The following is a 22,285-nucleotide window of genomic DNA, read 5'->3' on the forward strand; positions in this document are numbered from 1 at the left end:
AGTCAGTGACCTGATATATAAATCCTCTTCAAATTTCAAGTCAGTCGGATGTTGTTGTTCTCTTCAATATTAGAAATTGTTGACATTTTGTTGACATTTTGGTCGATGTAGACCTCTAAAATAATTGGTGGTTGAAGTCAGTGACCTGATATATAAATCCTCTTCAAATTTCAAGTCAATCCGTTGAAAATTGAAGAATTTAGAAATCTCATCTAAGTTGTTGACCTTTGGCCTATGTTGACCTTTTGACCTCAAAAACAATAAGCTTCTTCCTTATGACAAACTCTACCATGTGGTGAAGTTTCGTGAAGATTAGTTTGAAATCGTGACCTGTAGGCGACAAACAAACAGACAGAATAACAAAATCGACTAATCAATATACTTGAAAAATCTTCAGTTTTGCAAGTAACAAACAAACAAACAAACAAACAAACACACACACAGAAAGGGGTGAAAGCATAACCTCCTTCACCTTCGGTGGTGGAGGTAATTATCAGAATCGCTACAATTTAACACAGGTGGACGACAATTAAATTGGTGTGAGATTTTGAAGGTGATTGGTTACACCTGAGTTAATTTACAATTGGTATTATAAGAGGGTTGGTCACGTATCCAACCAAGATATTTTAGTTCTACATTTTTTATTTATTTTCTGAAATTTGTAGAATTAGTTTTTCACTTGGAAGTTGTGGGTTATGATATGTAAATATAGGTGGGGAAAGTCTGATTTTAATGGAATTTAATTCCAGGCTATAAGGGAACAAAAGGTGAAAATTTTGAAAGGTGGCGTAGGCTTTCTCTTGGCATTGTATATAATTTAATTCAAATGAAATGAACATTGTAAAAGTTGTATAAATTAATTAATTCTGGAATTTAACACGTTACCCCCACTGATGCAGTTTCTATTACACCACCATATCTGACAAGTTACACGAGTTATATGTGCCTGTTGTTTGTGTTCTTTATAACATCCTTAAAAAACAGTAAGTTTCCTGGTTGGAATATTTCTCAATATTGTTTGACTGCCAGGCAAGCAGACAGAATAAAAACATTATCTCACTCCTCTCTCAGGACCTTATTGTCAGGTCAGGCCAGATCAGATCTGTGACTTGCTGCACGTATCATGCAAACCTGTACTAACCTGTTCCATGGTCGGGTAGTCGGCGACTCAACCGTCAACTCCACTAGGTTTCGTGGTGAGGAGGGTGTTTGGATATGGACACCCAGCAGGATTAAAAACAAAACCCGTCAAAGGGCAGAGGAGCTCCTTGCGAGCCAACGGCCATCCATATCTGGTGCCCAACTGTGTCTGCGGACGTCCTCCTGCAGTTGGGTTACTTCTTATGAGGAGTATGGTGACAGGATTTGCACTCCGGCCACCGGAAAACCCTTCATTCCACAAAGCATTCTCGAAGCATAAAGATATCTGAAAACCCACTCCGTGGGAGTATCTCCTGTGCAGCATCACTTCGCAGGGCAGCTCACCGCATGACGGATTTGGGGCAAAGCCTTCGGGACCCCCAATCTTTGATGAGAAGAGGGAAACCACAGTGCAACCTTCGCGGGTCAGATTGCGAGAGAGTGTGTCAGAGTGGTGCTGAGGTGCAGTCCACCAGACGGCGGTCTCCTTAGGTTAACCTGAGGCGGTCCCTTCGGGTGGGTGGCTGGAATGTCCTATCCCTATGAGAGGATGATCAACTGTCTCTGTTATCATCTGAGCTCAAGCGTTTGCACATCGGTATTGCAGCACTCTCTGAGGTTCGGAGACCGGATTGCGGTGAGATAATGGCGGGTGGTTACACCTACTATTGGTCTGGTCGCTCTAATGGTTACCATACTCAAAGAGTTGCTGTAGCTGTGTCCAATAAGCTGACTCCAATGATAATTGAGGTAACACCGGTCAACGAGCGTATTATGAGACGAAGGATTTGTCACTCCTTAGGTGACATTTCCCTGGTCTCTGTTTATGCTCCGACTGAGGCGAGTGACCTCACCGTGAAGGATGCATTCTACGCCACACTCGAGTCTGTGGTTGATCAGTGCCCCAGACGAGATACACTTCTAGTCTTGGGGGATTTCAATGCATCGACTGGAACTGATAGGGATGGTTATGAGGTGTGTGTTGGTCCCCATGGGTCAGGAACTATGAACCTGAATAGCACTAAGTTCCCTGACTTGCAAGAAGTCATGGACTTAGGGTGGCTGGTTCATGGTTTCAGCGCCCACAAACTCATCGATGGACTTGGTATTCCAATGCTGGCGGTGTGGCAAAGGAGATTGACCATGTGCTCGTTGATGGTCGCTGGAGGATGATCCAGAACTGCAGGGTCTACCGGAGTGCTCAGTTCCTCAATACTGACCACCGGCTTGTTGTAGCAACTCATAAGTTGCACCTTAAATCCAGGGGAATGGTACTATCCCAGCCTAACTGGACGTTGGCAAGCTCAAGGATGAGAGGGTAGCTGAGGAGTTTGTGAATAAGCTGAGTGGAGATTTGTGGAGACTGGGTGCTTTGCGAGATCATGAAGAGTTGTGGAGTGCCTTCAAGACCACCATCCTTGATGTTGACGGTGGATGTCTTGGAACTCACCAAAGGGTGAAGAAGAATTTTGTCTCTCAAGGGACACTGGATACCATTGAACAGAGTCGCAGGACCAGGCTGAATAGCAGAGCTGAGCTGTTCCGGGAGCTGAGGCGTAAAACTATACGTGCGCTAAGGGTGGACAAGGAGGCCTATGTGTGAGGAATCTGTGAGGGGGTAGAGCATCACCTGTGGTCAAGGGATTCTCGTCCTGCTTTCAGGGGAATTCTTGCATTGCGTTCATCCAGGCCCATCCCTCAGTGTACTGCAGGTAGAGCAGAAGGCGGTGGGCTCTTGACAGAGGAGTCTGACGTGAAGGTCCGCTGGGCTGGTTACTTTGAGCGGTTGTAGCAGGCTGATCCATGAGCTGTCGAGTTGGATGTCAGGGGTGTTTCAATCCCTGTTGCTGACCCTACAATCAACTGTGGTCCACCTTCGTTTGTGGAAACACGGGCTGCGGTGAACCGGTTGAAATGGGGTCAAGCTCCTGGGATCTGTGGCATCCATGCTGAACTTCTCAAGGCTGGTGGAAATGCTGCACTCGTGTCGTTACATGCAGTTCTGTGCTCTGCCTGGAACACAGGCATCATCCCAACTGACTGGAAGAGGAGCCTTGTTGTCCCTCTCTGGAAAGGGAAGGCTGATCGCCAAGACTGCAACAACTACCCGAGGGGTGACGCTGCTCTCAATGCCAGGCAAGGTCTTTGCTCGGATAATTCTTGATAGGGTTCGCCACCATCTGCTTGAGCACCAGCGTCCAGAGCAGTCAGGCTTTACACCAAAGAGGTCAACGATTGACCGTATCCTTGCACTTCAGGTCCTCACACCGAACGCAGACGATAGTCTCGGCAGGGGCTGCTTGCAGCCTATGTTGATCTCTCTAAAGCATTTGATTCAATGAATTGGGATGTCCTCTGGAGGATTCTTGGTCTTCGTGGGGTGCCACCAAAACTGATCGATTTGATGTCTGAAATCTACTCTGGTACTGAGAGTGCTGTGAGATGTGGTGATACCATCTCTGACTTATTTTCAGTTGTTACTGGAGTTCGTCAGGGGTGTGTACTGGCCCCCACACTTTTCAGCACTTGTATGGACTGGATTCTGGGGAGAATGTTGGAGAGATCAAGCTGTGGTGTATCATTTCGGAATGTCAAGACCTCTGACCTTGATTTCGCAGATGATGCACTCATCTTTGTGGAGACTTTAGAAATCCTTTTGGGGGCCCTCGCGGTGCTGAATGAGGAGTCGGAGCCACTGGGATTACGGGTTTCTTGAGTCAAAACTGAGACCCAGGCTTTCAATGACAGTGGATGCTGCTATCCAGTCTGTGCCTGTTTGTGGTGAGGATGTTGAGGTCACTGAGAGATTCACTTACCTTGGCAGTGATATTCATCTCTCTGCTGGCTGTGAGTCAGAGGTCAACAGATGTCTGGGTCGGGCCTGGGGGGAGTCATGGATTCAATGGATCGTTGGGTGTGGCGCTGCCGGTACCTGTGCGGGAGGACGAAAGTCCGAGTCTTCAGGTCCTTGGTGCTTCCAGTCTTGCTCTATGGATGTGAGACTTGGACTCTGACCAGGAATCTGAGACAGAGACTTAATTCCTTTGGTACCAGGTCTCTTCGGAGAATCCTTGTCTCTGGCTGGTCGGGCTTTGTGTCCAACGAGCGGTTGCTGAGAGAGACTCAAATAAGATTTGTTGTCTGCATAGTCCATGAGCGTCAGCTGAGTCTGTATGGACATGTGGCTCGTTTTCCTGATGCTGATCCTGCTCACCAGATTCTCTCAGCGATGGAGTCTCGTGAGTGGAGGAGGCCAATGGGCAGACCACGTGCCTCGTGGTTGCAGCAGGTTGATCGGCATCTCAAGGAGATGGAGATGGGTCAGGCATCTGCCTGGAGGATGGCCAGAAGGAGGCCCCTGGAGTACCGGCGGAAAGTGGACGCAGCGACGCGCTGCTCCCATTCCTGACCTGACCTGACTCCTCTCTTTGCATGTGTGGTCGGGCCGAATTCGGAGACAAAGTATGGTAAAAACGAGAAAATTCTCTTCCTATTCGTGTTCCGATTTGTGTTCAAAATATAATATCCAATTTAAATAAGTTGTTCCTCGTTCATCAGCTGATGCTTGCTTACAGATAGATGGATAGACTGACAGAGATGAACCAATTGCTGTGTCAATGGTCCGGCATCGAGGTCGGAGCCACATACAGCTGTAATCGTCATCTGTGAAGAATAATTTGCTTTCTGTTGATGATTACTCTTGCATTTCGGCAAATTTGAAGGAATTTATTATTGCATGAAATGAGGCAACCTTTATCATCAGGCAGATAAAAGCAAACTTGGAGAATAAATTAGCATGCAAAGTGAAAGTCTGACTATTTTTTTTTATCATGATACATTCGGTCATTACTTATCCAATCTCAACCAAACTTGACGGTAGGACTGAGGGTCATACACTGGAGGTTGTAACGACTTCACTTGCCCCCCTCCCCAAGGGGGTTTATCCACCTTGGAGAAATCCATTTTAAGGTGTAAATCCTTGTTAAAATAGGTAATTGTGGCATTTTTCCAAGGCTGCTTCTAATAGCAAAAGTAAGAACAACACTAATGATAGGAAAACAATATTAATCCAAATAATATCCCCTCTCCCGAAGGGGTTTATCTACCTTGGACAAATGTTGTGTAAGTATTATCATGTCCAGGTCAGTTAACGCCAACGCTGGATGGATGAGCCGAACTGGCATTATACTCCCTCAGACGACATTCTGAATTAATGGCGGACAACGCGCACGTGGGTCATGAGGAGAGACACGAAAACCTTCAGCTTTTAAAACTAATGGGTTTATTTCCCGGAACCACAAACAATAAAAAACCAGGGATGATTGAATCATGAGGAGAAGACGGCGGGTTGGGAGTGAAGGAAGGGAATGCAAGTAATAAATTTTCTATCCATAATTCCAGAAATGTGTGTGTGTGTGTGTGTGTGTGTGTGTGTGTGTGTGTGTGTGTGTGTGTGTGTGTGTGTCTGTGTGTCTGTGACCACTGTTTCTCAACAACCACTGGTTCGATCTAATTGAAACTTGCCAGGTATATTGCTGGGGACCTGTGTACGTGCCTTTTCAAGGTTTGATATTAATTGGACAAGTGGTTCCCAAGTTATGGCCATTTAGTTACCAAATCAATGACAGCACACGTTGCTACATAGGCGTGGCCGATGGGGAAGAGATCCTCATCCGCGTTCCCCATTACGGGTTACAACGTACGGACTTCCGCATAGTAATGACTTACTCTATTCTAATAATTTCTCGATTTCTTATGTGCATTTATAGATAAACACAATGCCCCAATCCAGTCATCGTTTATGAGAGTGAAGGAACGGGATGTGTGGTTGTTTGAAAGTTGTTTTTTTTTTTGCACGTAGGGCCACACACGTACAGACACGGGAGAGAGAAGGAACGGCCTGTGTGGTTGTTGTTTCTGGCACGCGGTTTGAAAGTTTTATTTTTTTGGGGGGGGGGGGGGGTTGCACACACAGGCACACACGTACGGCCACGCAAGTACAGGCACGCGAGAGCGAAGGAACGGCCTGTGTGGTTGTTTGAAAGTTTTTTTGTTTTTTTTTGGTTTGCACGTACGGCCACGCACGTACGGGTACGCGAGAGCGAAGGAACGGCCTGTGTGGCTGTTGTTTCTGGCACGCGGTTTGAAAGTTTTTTTTTTTTGCACGTACGGGCACGTACTAGTTATATAAATAATTGGAATTCTCTTCCCAGTCACGTGACTGAGTGACGCGTGAAATCGGTTTAAATCTGTGCTTGAGAAGCATCGGTCAGACCATCCTCATGAAGTTTAACCCCAAATTAGAGTTTAAGACCCTGTGAAGAGGGGGCACGTAAGCTCCGCTTTACGTCTCAAAGATCCAGTAAGATATGCTTCATCCCGCTCTTCGCTTCACGTTCGCGGGGTAATCAGCTTGCCAAGCCAGCCGTTCCTTAGCAACCGTTTTGTTGGAGTGCTTGCTTGAGTGCTTAAGCTACTGCAAGCTCATTGTGAAAAGACACACCCCCGTTGCGAGAATCATATTTGCATACGTAATAAATAGATGACAACCGTCGCTTGAAGCAATAATTTTGTGCAGGCGAACGACGTTTTTGGAAATGTACACGTGACCTAACTACAAATTGCTACGCTCGGTTGTTGTACCAAGTATGTGTTGTTTAATATTGCTGTTCTGTAAATTCCACCTACTGCGCTGTAATTACAAATTTGTTTTCCTTCAATGCAATGACCATGACGGTATAGTTAGCGCCATGTTGAAGGTTTTTTTTTTTAATATATATATTTTAAACAACACACCTATCACTATCAGCCATCGAGTTATAAATACATTTAAAATTTTCACCACACAACCGTAACTATACATTATGTCGTCTTCTAAAAAAAGGCCTTGACGTTGACCGAAGAAGAAGAAGAAGTAAAGGAAGTAGTAGTAGTTCGCCATGTTCAGTCAGGGACGAACCATTGTGGTTGTGGATAAATACGTGACGTAACATTTGAACTGCGGCGTAGAGTCCGAAATGACAGTTTTCTGAGGTAAAAGTGTGGTAGTAGCGACGAGGCACGGAGTTAAAACGAGTATAAGAGAGGTTTTCCGTTCGCTGGTTACACCAACATTGCTGGGCCGCGGGGACGGCAGGAAGAGGTGATAATATGGTGACGGTAAGGTCCAGGTCATCCACGGACTGGGAATACGAGTCGGACAGCGTGAGCGAAAGGGATACTCGTGGGAGAAGAGGAAGCGGTGAGGGGAGAAAGGACGAAAGAAGGTCCGTGAAGAGGGAGAGGAGAGAAAGAGGTACAAGTGGCCGACAAATGATCTCGCGCGGTTCGTCTCGTGAAAGGAGGAGGTATTTAAGGAAGGAGGAGTGTACCGATGACGACGACGACGACGACGATGATGTAAGAAGTGCGAGGGAAGAGCTCGACGAGAGGTCTCATGGGCGCAGAGAGAAGAGGCGGATTGATGAGGTGAGGAGGAGTGAATCTTCGCGGAGGATCCCCGGCGAGGTGATGGAGGTTGATGGAGAAACCGACGGCTCTTCCACAGGGACGAAGAGCAGAGGACGAGGCGGGCGGAAATTGGCAAGGAACGGCGAGGATTCGTCTGGGAGTGAGAGGGGCAGACGTGGCTTCCAAAGGGAAGAGCGGAGGCAGCGTCGGTCCTCGTCCACAGAAAGAAGACTCGGGAAGAGCGTGCGCAAACACGGCTCAGAATCCTCTTCAGAAGGGAGAAGACGTCGAAGAAAGAGGCGGAAGGAAGATGGTGATTTGGGGAATGCACGGAGGAGGGGGGAGAGGAAGAATCGAAAGCGGAGATCTTCAGGATCATGCCGCAGCGGTACGGAAGAAGAGGAGCAGATGAGGAGGCAGAGTTCCAGGGAAGAGGATGACGGGACGAGAGGGGTCTCGATGGAGAGGATTACGAAGAGAGGGACCAGGCGTCGGTCTCCGTCATCTTCACCGGTCTGTGAAACTCGGAGGTCCAAATTGGCCACCGACGAAGACTCGACGTACTCGAATCCCAAAAAGGCTGAAGAGGAACAGATGAGGCGGCACAGTTTCAGAGAAGAGGGTGACAGGACGAGAGGGGTCTCAATGGAGAGGACTACGAAGAGAGAGACCAGGCGTAGGTCTCCATCATCTTCACCGGTCTGTGAAGCTCGGAGGTCCAAATTGGCCACCGACGAAGACTCGACGTACTTGAATCCCCAAAAGGCTGAAGAGGATCGTGCGATTGTTTTGCGCCAACATTTTTCAGGATCTCGTTCTTCTTCTTCTTCTTCTTCTTCTTCTGGAGTCAGAAGTGCAAGAACGTCCTCCATTTCAGCAGCTGATAAGAAGAGGCTGAAGGAGGAGCAGAAGAGAGAGAGGGAAGTCGTAAAGGCGTTGGAGACCCCCGAGGAGAAGCGTGCACGGCGACTCGCCAAGCGGGAGGCGAAGGAGAGACGCCGGAGACAACGTATGGGATGGAGTGAAGAATACATGGGCTACACAAATGCCGACAATCCATTTGGGGACAACAATCTTTTAGGGACTTTCTTTTGGCACAAGGTGATATTGCATTTCCTCCGATGCGACCAAAATGAATTTTATTCCTCCGCTGACGAAGTCACCGTATGTCCGTCCGTCCGCGATAACTTGAGAACGGCTGGAGGGATTCAAGTCAAACGTGGTACAAGTACAATTTGTATAATAATGCAAAGATGAACTGATTGCATTATGAGGTCAAGGTATGCCTGGTGTTGGTTTAATGGTTCAGGTGGTGGGCTTGGGATCCGAGGATCCTCAGTCCAAATCCCCCTCTGCTGTTTTATTAACACCAGGTGGGGTTGACTCTGCCTGTCGTCCTTCCGAGGTCGGCAAAATGAGTGCCAGCTTACTGGTATCCTGTGTCGGAGTGGCGACCCGTCCAGGATTGTGCCCAATAGCCAAGGAGACCGCTTAGGCAGCACCAACGCTCTGCACACAGTATGGTCCTGCACAATTGCTGTTTACTTTTCAAGTCGATCGGATGAAAATTGATTTTTCAGATAAAAATTGATTTTAGAAGTTTGACCTTGAGTTGACCTTGGACCTTTTGATCTCAAAATAGTTGGTTTCTTAATTCAGTGACGCAATATGCAAATCTTGTTCAAATTTCAAGTAAATCGGATGAAAAATGTCAATTTCAGAAATTTGACCTCAAGATGATCTTTGACCTCAAAATCAATGGGCTTCTCAGTTGAGACCACCTCTACAACTCGATAATGTTTCATGATGATCGATTTAGAATCGTGACATGTAGGCGACAGGCAGACAGGCAGACAGACAGACAGGCAGACAGGCAGACAGACAGGCAGACAGACAGACAGGCAGACAGGCAGGCAGACAGGCAGGCAGACAGACAGGCAGGCAGGCAGACAGGCAGGCAGACAGACAGACAGACAGACAGGCAGACAGGCAGGATAACAAAATCGACGAACCAATATACGTGAAAAAAAATATTCGATTTTGCAAGTAACAAACAGACAGACCCAAATGAAATACCCTCTCCTCGGGTATTACATTTTTCATCTCTGAAATGACGAGCGCATACCTACACCAGGCTGAACAGTTTACATTTTGTATCCCACTGATAGGTTGGATCTGCATCCAGATCGTAACCAAAATCTAATCGACTTGTTCTTGTCACCTACCAAACTCATCCACCAATTTTTTTTTATTTTTTTTTTTTTTCATAACCCATCCATAACTTTTTGAAGTATCGTGCGATATATTGTTTTGGCTCTATCTCTCAATTATGAAGAATCACTTGAAAAATAAAAATAAAAACACTTGTATCCGGATCTGTATCTTCACCAAAAATCGAATCAATTCTTCCTTGTCGCACACCCCCCAACCTGTCCACCAAGTTTCATCCGAATCCATCCATAACTTTTTTTGAGATGAATTGCTGAAACGCTCTTTTTATTGATATACTGCAGTTTATGTTGGTCAGCTCGATGGTGACTCCTTGATTGTGGTACGATTGCATGTGTTTAATCGCTAAATTAGTTGGGATGAACCAACTAAACATTCAATTATTGTTCATCTTTGCTTGAGAGAGTTTGTATCGGATGGGCTGACAAGATAGCCGTTAGGTGTGCACAATCACTCGCTTTTGAGCTGTCTATCATGGGTTTGAATCTCGACACGGCTTTAAAGTATCACCGTGGTGCTTCGCATTGACGTCGTGCTCGAGGACATGTCTGCCAAGACTGGTTGTTGCTGCACGTAAAATATCCCACTGTGTCTTCCGTGAAGAGTAGGCGAGTTGTCGACACCCTGAAATTTTTTTTCCAAATTGTCGTGGCATCGGAGACGTAGTAGTAGCGGCAAGTCAGTACGAGCACCATCGTTGTCTCCTCAGTTGGGCAATGCATCTCCTCTGCGATTGACATTGAACTGAGCATTACAGATGTGGTTATGTCAAATGCTGCAACAACATTATGATTCAATTTTCGATGCTTGGAAGGGTTGTTTTTCCACGCTGAACCTCCTCGTACATTGCTAAACGTGCTGTGATCTGGACTTAAGAACACCAAGTTTCATGGGATTGTGTTGTCAGAGATGAAAGCGTGGGGGTGTAACCTAATTCCCTGTCCACCATTTGTAACTTTCGATGCAATTGGGAACATGTATGTTACCATCCTGCTTTGTGCTTGTCATCGATCTTCATTCACATACATTTGAATTGATTCTTTACTTTTTAAGCCAACTAACTAGATTTTTTTTTATTTTTTTTTATTTCCTCTTTTTCAATTTGTATTTACAAACCAGTTGCTTGTATCTTGCCATGATCATTTTCTCGTCCTCCAATTATATTGGCACCGGTTGCACGTCATAATTTATGCACGTGTAATGATGTTCCTGGTTTTCATCTCTGAAATGACGAGGTGTGTGTTTGTCCAGGCTTTGGAGCAGAAAGGCATCGCACACCTATGCGATAAGGAAAAGAAAGATCGAAACAAACGTATCCAGGCAGAAAACCGGCTGGAGCTGCAGAAGGTAGAGCAGTGCGAGTGTGAGAAAGGCAGATTTTTGGCAAACTCGTGCAATGGATGTTGTTGCGAAAGCGGTGTAAACCAAGTTTTTCCTTCGTGCAGGTAAAAGAGCTGCGGCAGGAGCGTGAACGTGAGCAGAGTTTGAGGGAGCAGGAGCTCGAGCTGCTGCAGCGTGAAAAGGAAGCTGAGCATTTCAAGCAGTGGGAGGAGCAGGAAGACTCATTCCACCTCCAGCAGGCTAAACTCAGGTGCTGTTGCTTGTCTACTTGGATATTGCTTGCTTTGGCCGTGTTGTATGTTTTTACCCTGAACGTGCAAAGCAAAAAGCAATTGCTCTACTCTGTCTGTCTGTCTGTCTGTCTGTCTGTCTGTCTGTCTGTCTGTCTGTCTGTCTGTCTGTCTGTCTGTCTGTCTGTCTGTCTGTCTGTCTGTCTGTCTCCACAAACGTCAGTTTATGATGGAGGAATGACTTCATTTCAGTTGAAAGTTATATTTTGGACAAAAATCGGAACATGAAATGGAAAACAAACCTGTAGCTTACTGTACTTTGGCTCTGATTTTGTCCTGATCGCCCATGCGCAGAGAGGAGTCCATCCATCCATCCATCGATTGGGACCAAACTCTGTGCAGAGCGTTGGTGCTGCTTAAGCAGTCTCCTTGGCTGTTGGATACAATCCTGGACAGGTCGCCACTCCGATACAGTATTCCAGTATGCTAGCACTCATTTTGCTGACCTCGGAAGGATGACAGGGTTAGGATTTGAACACGGGACCCTCAGATCCCAAGCCCACTTCCCTAACCTTTAAGCCAACACCAGGCATCGAGAGGAGTAAAATGCAGTATTTTACTCTGTCTGCCTGTCTGGCAGTCAAATAAATTTGAAAATCCCTCCACATAAAACAGCAAAACTTACTGTTTTTAAGAACATCATGAAGGACACAAACAACAGGCACGGATAACGGATGTAACGTGTTGGTAAAGTTGGTATAAAAGATGCTGCATCAATGGCAATAAACTTCTGAATGTCTGTTTGTTTTCTGCAACCTTTAAAATCTTTTTTTTATTTTTTTTTCAATTTAATTATATATTTGAATGCTGTGGAACACAAATCACCTTCTTGTCACTTTCATAAACCTTTCAGTTTAGTAGTACTTGGACAAAATATTACAACATTACATTATCATATGTCTGGTGTTGGCTTAATGGTAAGGGTGGTGGGCTTGGGATCCTAGGATCCTGAGTTGAAATCCCACTCTGCTGTTGAATTAATACCAGGTAGGGTTGAGTCTGCCTGTCATCCTTCCGAAGTCGGCAAAATGAGTGCCAGCTCGCTGCTATCCTGCTTCGGAGTGGCGACCCGTCCAGGATTGTGCCCAACAGGCAAGGAGACAGCTTAAGCATCACCAACGCTCTGCACAGAGTGTGGTCCCAATGGATGGATGGATTACATTATCTTGACCAAACAAATTTGATGCTTGCAGACTCCGCCCATCTCCTTTTTTTCTCACATGGCATGGGGGGCAGGAACTCTCCAGTTAATTATTTATTCTCATCCACCCATTACATCCTATCTCAGGTCCAAGATACGAATCAAAGATGGGCGTGCCAAGCCCATAGACCTCTTGGCAAAGTATATCAGTGCCGAGGATGATGATCTGGCCCTGGAGATGCATGAACCGTACAGTGTACTCGCAGGACTTGCTCTCACAGATCTGGAGGACTTGTTGGAGGACATCCAGGTATCTTCAACTACATGCCATCCAAACGGTGGTTAAAAAGTCAACATCTTGTTGACTTTACGTATTATGTCTAAACTATGGTATTTGTTGAATGCGGAGCCCTGATGCAATCTATTACGAACTGTTGAAGCAAATCTGTTGAAGTATGTACAGGGACCAAGTCTATTTTTCATTTTTGTCCAGGTATATATAGAGCTCGAGCAGGAGAAGAACGTGGACTTCTGGAGAGATATGACTATCATCACAGAGGACGAGCTGACTCGTCTCCGCAAGCTTCAAGCAGAGCTGGGACTTGGACCTGGTACAACACCGAAACAATCGAGAACTGAACTTGAATTTCAAATCTTGAGCTTTTCCAGCTGTTTCTGTTTACACACCTCACCCTTTACCACCTGACCAGAATAGGGTTTGAATCAGTTAAAAAAAAATTATATCTTCTATATATTACTAAAACCAAGCCTGGTGTTGGCGCAGTGGTTAGGGCAGCGGCTTGGGATCCAAGAGGTCCTGAGTTCAATCCCCGTTGGGCCACTGAATTAATACACCAGGGGGTTGACTCAGCCTGTCATCCTTCCGAGGTCGGCGAAATGAGTACCAGTATACTGGGCCGGTGTATACCCTGGGTTAAAATAGGTGTACCATATCCCTGTGTCATAAGAGGCGACCAGGGTTGCGTCAGGAAGGGCATCCGGCGTAAAACATGTGCCAAATCATTATGCGGATCATACGGATGATCTGCTGTGGCGACCCCTAACGGGAGCAGCCGAAAGAAGAAGAAGAAGATGTATTACTAAAACTCTCATCTTGTATGTATGTTCTCGAAATGCAGCCAAAACGGTACACGATAGTGCAAAAAAATTAGGGCCACCTTACCATTCGCCTGCGGTGTGTAGTATCAAGTTTCATTCAAATCGGGCAACGAAAATAATTATTAAAAAATAAATTCCCAATTCCGGCAAGTACTCTAAGGGAGAATTTGATCAATGCAAACAACCTCAGCGGTATAGTTCGCTGGAGCCATCTTTTTTTTTCTTGAAATGATTTATTTTCATCAACCGCTGTCACAACGGGAACCCAACAGGTTCACGGGTCGTCTAGGATTTTCTTTAAACCCTTAACGTTGTGCCGACTATGAAACTACTGAATTGTCACAACTTTGTGTTGTGAACCATTCCCACCAAACATCACTCGGTCTTTAAAGATCAATAACACCTTTTCCTTTGTCTCTTCTCTGCTTTTAAGTCTGAGGGTTGGTGGAGGGAGTGGAGTGGGGTTGGGGAGGGTGGAGGGTGAGGTGATACATCATCTTTGATTTTCAAAAATATTGAACAAGATCGAATCCTGTGAAGTTTGGGAGCAATGTTGGATTTAATCTACCACGTTTTATTCAAGCCTGAATGTTTTCCTGATGTCTTATCTTCTGCACCATGCTATACAAACAGCATCAGTTCTGCCAAAGCAGTTTCTTTGGTTAGGATTACAATCCTGGATAGGTCGCCAATCTGACACAAAAGTCAGGGCAGGAATTTGGAATTTCTTCACACCGCCGGAGATGGCTCGCCTACTCTTCATGAAGGAGACAGAGATATTTAGCGTCCACCAACTTATGAAAAATTCACTCGGATTCCGAATGTCTCGGACATCCTTTCCTTCCACGCTGAAGATCCGCATGCTTGGCGTTTTCGGCACGAGCGACTGCCATTTGATGTTGTCCATCACACGTATTATTTTAGAAAGGAATGGTGACAGGTGTAGTCTTTGTTGACCGATCTGCATCATATGACACAGTCAACCACAGATGTCTGCTTCGCAAGATCTTGGATCTGACAAAGGATATTCGCCTTACAGAGCGGATTGAAAGTATACTGGAGAACAGGATATTCTTTGTGGAGTTGGATGGCAAACAAAGCAGATGGCATAGGCTGAAGAATGGTCTCCCTCAAGGGAGTGTGCATGCTCCCTTACACTTCAACATCTACACAAATGACCAGCCAAAAAGTGATGGAACTTGGCGCTTTGCAAATGCTGATGCTTGATTTTTCAGTAGTAGAGGAAAGGCTGACCGATGCTTTCAATCAACGAACACCATATTATGAGGAGCACCACCTCCGCAAATACGCTGCCCGGGGCCGAGCGGTTCCGGGGGGGAACGCCGCCCGGGGCCGAGCGGTTCTGGGGGCGTGGGCCGAGCGGTTCGGGGGGCGTACGCCGCCCGGGGCCGAGCGGTTCGGGGGGCGTATGCCGCCCGGGGCCGAGCGGTTCCGTGGGCGTACGCCGTCCGGGGGCCGAGCGGTTCTGGGGGCCGGCCGCCGCCCGGGGGCGAACGCCTCCCGGGGCCGAGCCGTTCCGGGGGCGAACACGCTCGTACACATATTTATTAGTTTAGATATTGTTCTAATCATTGCCTGTTAAATTATATGTGATGAATTAATTGGAATTGTACATACAGTCTTACCTAGTTCTCTTTTTTTTTTAACTCTAAATTCCTTCCACACAAGGTGCGGGTGGGTACCTCTTCTTGTTGAATCTATGTTTCGAGGTAAAATATGCAAAATAAATGTAATTAAATCTATTTAATTAAATTTGCAAAAAAATGTTTTTTTGGTATCTTCTTGATAACTTTGCCCCCTGTGGTTATGTAACGTGTGGTGTGGTGTGGTGAAATACCGTATAATCCACACACCAGTATACCTTGGAGTTGGAATTTGTTGCCTCCGCTGATGAAGTCACCAGAGGCATGTTTTTGTGTTCATCCTTCCGTACGTATGTACAACCGTATGCTAATTTTCTCGTTTTCTCCTCAACCGCTTTTGCAATTGACACAAAACTTTCACGAATGGTGCGTCGACTCATGTAGAATGTTTTATTGATAACTGTGATGTCATGGGTCACGTGGTGTGGCAGCCATGTTGGAAAAAAGGAAATACTTTGGGTCTCTATCTCTGAAACCATTCCATGGAGAAAATTTAAACTTGCCACCTGTCAAGTACTCCCCTTGGGAAATAAGTGATATTTTTTTTGATGATGTCACAGGTGGCTTCGCTGTTATGTCGTAATTGCATATGTCAAACGCTTTATCCGATCAGTATAAAAAATTTTGAGGGACATTTGGGGCTAATTTGTATGGGAGGGGGGTTGCAGAATTGATGTCATCGGTCATGTGGTTCGGCAGATATATATATATATATATATATATATATATATATATATATATATATATATATATATATATATATATATATATATATATATATATATATATATATATATATATATATACATACATACATACATACATACATACATACATACATACATACATACATACATACATACATACATACATACATACATACATACATACATACATACATACATACATACATACATACATACATACATACTGAAACGCAAAAGAAACTCCACCTTTTAAACCTTCAAATATCAACAATAACACTGCGTGTAGTAAATGTGTGAACTTATTTGTGGACAATGGTGTCCTCACTGTCAGACAAAACGGTCACGGATGGTCACTTGAACCTTCAATGGTCACTTCATAGCACAGCTGTTGAACAGCCGTTTTGACTGTCAGTGATTAGCCAAGGGGTACAGGATGATTTTAATGAGCTGCACATGATGTCTTGATATTGGCTTTAAAAAAGCCAGTGCAAAGTTGGCATTTCAATCAACATGCCACAATTGTTAAGGGGTCAACGGCAGTGTGCCTTGGGCATACTGCAAGGCGGATTGAGCTACCGTGAGGTGGCACGTCGCCTTGGCTGTTCACACCAGATGATATCGGCCCTGGTGGACAGAGACACCCTCCACAACTCTGCAGATGACAGACCTCGATCAGGGAGGCCAAGAGTCACCACTGCAAGGCAGGACAGGCAGATGGTCCGAAGTCAGATGGTTTCAGACATTGAGGACTGAGTGGGACAGAATCCAGCAGCAATCATCCAAAGACTGGTAGGCAGTATGCGCCGACGATGCACTGCCTGTATCCAAAACAATGGTGGCCACACACGCTATTGAAAGGGGACTGACATTGCACCCTGTGCTGTTCTGTACTGTAGAACAAACTGATGAGATGGTGTATCTTGGTCAAAAAGTTGACATGTCATCAATAAAATGCCAATGTTTCAATTAGCATTTGTTGGTTTGTTTTATTTTGAACTGTTACAATTTTATTACATTTCAAACAAGTGGTAAGTTTCTCTTGCGTTTCAATATATATATATATATATATATATATATATATATATATATATATATATATATATATATATATATATATATATTTTTTTTTTAACACAAAAGCTTTCAAAAATCTTCTTTTCCTAAATGGCTGAACATATCGAGGCAAAACTTCAAAGGTATGATTGCCTTTCCACGAGGAACAAAATGTTGTCCACCAATGACGTCGTACTAGGTCATATGGTTTGGCAGCTATGATTTTTTTTTTGAAGAATAAACTTTTAAAACCTTCTCTAGAGCGGCTGGACAGATCGAGGGGAAACTTCACACACATGTTCCACAAACCTTGGGGATACCAGGGTGTTCATGAATAATTGATAGGTCATATCGCTTGGCAGCCATATTGGATTGACTGAAAATCTAATTAAAAAAAAAAAATTATCTTCAGATGTTTCATCGATCGATGTGAACCTTCACAATTATGATCTCGTAGTGATTGGGAAGATAGGTTTTAGATTTTAACCTGATCGGACGCATGTTCTGGCAGGCAGAATTGTTTAATTCTTTGAATCTGGGTTCAGGTATTTCAATAAAACTTGGTAAAAGTATGTATAATGTTGTGCGGAGGTATATCCCGACGTTGAAGTGTGCTGTTCTAATTGAAACTAATTTAGCCTGAGAGCCGACAGGTACGGTCATGATTTTTTTTCTTTTATGATGCAATTCACGTAAAATTTAATAAATCTTTAAATAATTTCAACTGAATTGCATTTATTCTTGTTTGTGTGTGGAGTCGACTGGTTGTTTCGGTGTTCATTTCTGAGGAAGCTCAGTTGGGTGTTGTGTCCAGTAGATGGGTATGATGCAGAATGCACTGTTTGCAGCAATGACATGATTATAAACTTGTTTTGGACCATAGCCAACATGCCCAGAGGTTAACAGCAGCTACGGTGATGTGTTTTTGATGTGCAGGTGATCGTCGAGAGGGAATCAACCCGTCTGTAAGCGGGGATGTTCAAGGTGTTTTCAAGGGCAAGTCGTATGGGCAGCTGCAGGCACTGAATGCGCAGATTGAGAACAAGATCTCCAGTGGACAGGCACTTGACATTGGCTATTGGGAGTCACTTCTGCAGCAGCTCAGGGCTTACATGGCCCGTGCACGGTGTGTGCATGTGCGCGTGTGCGTCGTGTCGCCTCATCCTCAATGAATACATGAAATGCATGAATGACTAATTCATAGAGAATAGCATGTTTGTTATCTGCACATTATGTCCTTTGCAGCCCATGTTCTTTTGAACTGCTGAACGGTCATCATTTGGTGAACTTTCCATGTAAGGATAGTTAGATATGCTCCGTATGAAGAACCCAAGCATGGTGTGAATGGCATTGATAATAATAGGAGGTTTGATATGGTGGAAATAGGACTTTGACAAAAACAGGATTTTTTTTTCTTCTTTCATGGAGCTTAATTCATTTGGGAAAGGGTGAGGGGTGAGGAGGAGGTGGTGGGGATGGGCGTATAGGAGAAACGATCTGCCAGACTGCACCACATCACCCCTTTTTATTTGAACGATGTTGGAAAGGTATTGTACAGTTTCAACTTCAAATATTGCTCTGTGGTTTTATTGGAATAACGTTTGAGTAAATAATATCTTCTCTATAATCCTTCCTCTAATTCACAGACCGGTGTTTGTTTGTTTTTGTGAGCGTGCGTTTGTTTGTCGCGCTACTCTTCTTACAGTTCTGGGCCGATTACATCCAGACTTGCTACATAGGATCAGCATGACCCCAATGAGTGCATCAGGATGTTGTTGGGTTTTTTTTTTTTAAATCCTTGCCAGTGATTTGGGGGAAGGGGTGGAGGGGGGGTGCGGAACGATGTAAATTCTCTATGTAAATGTGTATCATGTAGCGCCGCTTCAGGTGGGAAAGGCTATTACAGGTCCCCACCATTTACAGTGCAGTATTCCTGTCCCCACGTTTTCCAGTACAGTGAGGTGTTTTGAATTGTAAGCAGAAAGTGTTTTTGCTTCATGCACGTAGCCCGGTTTATGGATTTTTTTTTTTTCGGGAGCGATTGAGGCAACTGTCAGTTGCCTATACATCTCCCACATAAAGGTGTGTGTCAGAAGAACGTGTTCCATACTTTGAACAAGATCACCCATCAGACGTGTATTCTGCTAGTCTGAATAATTCATCTCCAGGGTGCCCCACAGAAAACCAGGAAATGTGGTAGTTTATTTAAAACAAAACAAAAGCAAACTTAGATGTAGTGTAAAACAAAGATACACATTATTTTCAAACAAAACAAAAGCAAACTTAGATGTAGTGTAAAACAAAGATGCACATTATTTTCAAACAAAACAAAAGCAAACTTAGATGTAGTGTAAAATATTGATACACTTTATTATATGTTAGTTTATTGATGCGGCAATACTGATCTCAAAATGGTAAAATACGGCAAAATAAATCTCAAAATCTCAAATTTCCTGGTTTTCTGTGCGGAACCCTGTAGAACAGATGTGCTACCTTTGTGAAGGCAAGTTCTTTATGGTTTGCACCTTCTGGCAGCTGATCATTTGCTTGTTCAGCTATACTGCATATATATCTTGTTATTTTTAACTTATTTTTTTATGTTGCTGATTGCTTGTTTCAACCTAATGGCTCAACTCTAAGTTTTATTTTTGTGTGAATGCAGTCTTCGTGAGCGTCACCAGGCTGTGCTCAGACAGAAGCTCTTTAAGCTGAAGCAGGAGCAGGGAGTCGCCAGTGCTCCACTCTTCCCCATAATTAAAACGGAAGAAGAGGAAGAAAATACTCCGTAAGCTTTTATGATCGATTAATCCCAAAATTTTGTCTAACCTTTTGACACTTTATCTTTCAGTCATAAAATCACATTTCTTGCACTATTCCCAGACCCGATACACACAAGACTCCTTCGGGAAATACTGAAGTGAAGGAATCCGCTGAATCTTGTACGGAGGAACAGAGTACAGCTGTCGGTGAAGAAATTGGGGACACCAATTCTGGTGCAGCCGGTGCTGAGTCTGTATTGACAGAACAAGATGTTCTGGAGCAAAGCATGGAAGAGTGCGAGGCTGGTGGGTACACGCCTCCTCGCCTCGACCCAACAGCCTTGCCCTCAGATGCAGATATTCGTGACCCTGATGAGGATGAAGCTCGGCTAGATTTCGTTCGAAGCCGTTTGTTGGCCACAGGTAAGAGGACTTGCCTTGCATTCCATGCTGGTCAATGTTGCTGCTTACCTAACATGAAGTCTTTTATATATTCTGGTGCCCATGTATCAATTTTGGGGCTGAGGTTATGTAGCCATGAAGGAAATGGTGTAATAATTGCTCATGAAATTTTGCAATTTTTCTACCAATTTCTTCATTGCTGCAACACAGTCCTTAAAATGACATAGAAATATGAGGAAACAAAATTGTGAATAAATATTTAACACTTGCCCAATCATGTTAAATCTCATTATCCTTATAACATTATGATAAAAGAACAAGGCCTTTACCTTTACTGTTACTTTATTAGTCTTCCACCTGTCTAATCCTCTTACGTTTTCTGTCTTTCTACTTACAGGACGTGCAGACGAAAGTGCAGATGAGGCGTTTGAGCGGCATGCTCGTGAAGGCATGTGCGCGGACGAGTCGCGATTCAGCGTGGAGGTTCCTGTGTCCGATCGTCTCTACTTGTGGTCAGACAAATACCGACCACGCAAGCCTCGTTTTTTCAACCGTGTTCACACTGGGTTCGAGTGGAACAAGTACAACCAGACACACTATGACTTTGACAATCCGCCTCCAAAGATAGTGCAAGGCTACAAGTTCAACATCTTCTACCCTGACCTGATTGACAAGAAGAGCACGCCGCAATACTTCCTGGAGTCGTGCAGTGACAACCGGGACTTTGCTATACTCCGTTTCCGGGCAGGTCCTCCATACGAGGACATTGCGTTCAAGATCGTGAACCGCGAATGGGAGTATTCGCACCGGCATGGGTTCCGCTGCCAATTTGCAAACTCTATTTTCCAACTGTGGTTCCACTTTAAGCGTTTTCGATACCGGCGCTAGAATGGACAATGTTTGTGAAGCAATCCATCAGAAAGCGCGATTTTTGGGCTCTTCAAAACCATGTGGTGACATTGAGGCCAAGGCTAGTTTACTTGGTGTTTCCAGCCATATTATTTTGTTCTCTCACACCTCTACTGTAAGCAAGAGTGCACAGTTTTGGATGTTTTTTTCTACTTTGCTTTCCTTCCCTACCTCGGACCCACTTCCATATTGAGTGGTGTAACCACCATAATTGTACATACCCTGGTGTGTTCAGACCCCACCGATTTAGTGATCACTTACCTGCATTTGGAATTGAAGCTCAACTTGCTCCTGTTGAAGCTACTACCTGCTGTTGTGTTGCTGTTTCATTTCATATTAAAATGTAATAATATCTTGTCGATGGGATCGCAAACACAGACCTGCCGCACCACAGCAATATGCTTCACAAATGGGCAAGATTAAATGAGACGACGTTCGAGCGGGGAAAAAAAAACAACAGTTTCTTCTCCTGGACAGGATCTGTATCCCATCGGTCTCTTGAAACGAATTTGCGACTCAATTTGGGTTACCCCCAGGAATTTACCAATCGGGCTGAACAGTTCGCGCATGAGAGAAGGCGGGAGACGGCAACATGTATCTTAAACGATGTGAACAGAGAATCCCGGGACAAAAGGCTGACTGAAACAAATGAAAACATTACCCTGCGCTGTTTTGAGAAACAAGGACATGGGCATGCCTGGTGTTGGCTAAATGGTTCAGGTGCTGAGCTTGGGATCCTAGGGTTCTGAGTTCAAATCCTGCTTGGCCATTGAATTAATACCAGGTGGGGTTGACTTAGCCCATCATCATTCCGAGGTTGGCAAAATTAGTACCAGCTTGCTGGAATGATTGAGCCATTCGAGTATCCTGCGTCAGAGTGGTGACCCATCCAGGATTGTGCCCAATAGCCCAGGAGACTGATTCGGCAGCACCGATGCTTGTTGCAGAGTATGGTCCCAATGGATGGATGGGATGGACATGGGTGGAATCTCTGAGCGAAAAATTTGATTGATTGGTCATTATGACCAAAAATGCTGCAATGTTTTATACGTACTGCTCAATGGAAGGCTTTTGAAAGTGT

At 44.7% G+C, this 22,285-nt stretch overlaps 1 protein-coding gene across 1 annotated transcript; it reads left to right on the forward strand.

Annotated features, from left to right (window-relative positions):
• Positions 1–7,044: 7,044 nt before the first annotated feature.
• CACTIN (cactin, spliceosome C complex subunit) lies at positions 7,045–21,563 on the forward strand. Its single transcript, XM_085885909.1, has 9 exons — positions 7,045–8,691; positions 11,071–11,166; positions 11,265–11,410; positions 12,739–12,901; positions 13,085–13,202; positions 18,071–18,260; positions 19,797–19,919; positions 20,015–20,316; positions 20,693–21,563. The coding sequence occupies exons 1-9, from the start codon at positions 7,291–7,293 to the stop codon at positions 21,181–21,183; spliced, it is 3,030 nt and encodes a 1,009-aa protein (XP_085742035.1). The 5' UTR covers positions 7,045–7,290; the 3' UTR covers positions 21,184–21,563.
• Positions 21,564–22,285: the final 722 nt, after the last annotated feature.

Source organism: Eptatretus burgeri, chromosome 6 (assembly GCF_056783735.1).
Source record: "Eptatretus burgeri isolate ZD-2024b chromosome 6, Ebu_testis_v1, whole genome shotgun sequence".
NCBI lineage: Eukaryota > Metazoa > Chordata > Myxini > Myxiniformes > Myxinidae > Eptatretus > Eptatretus burgeri.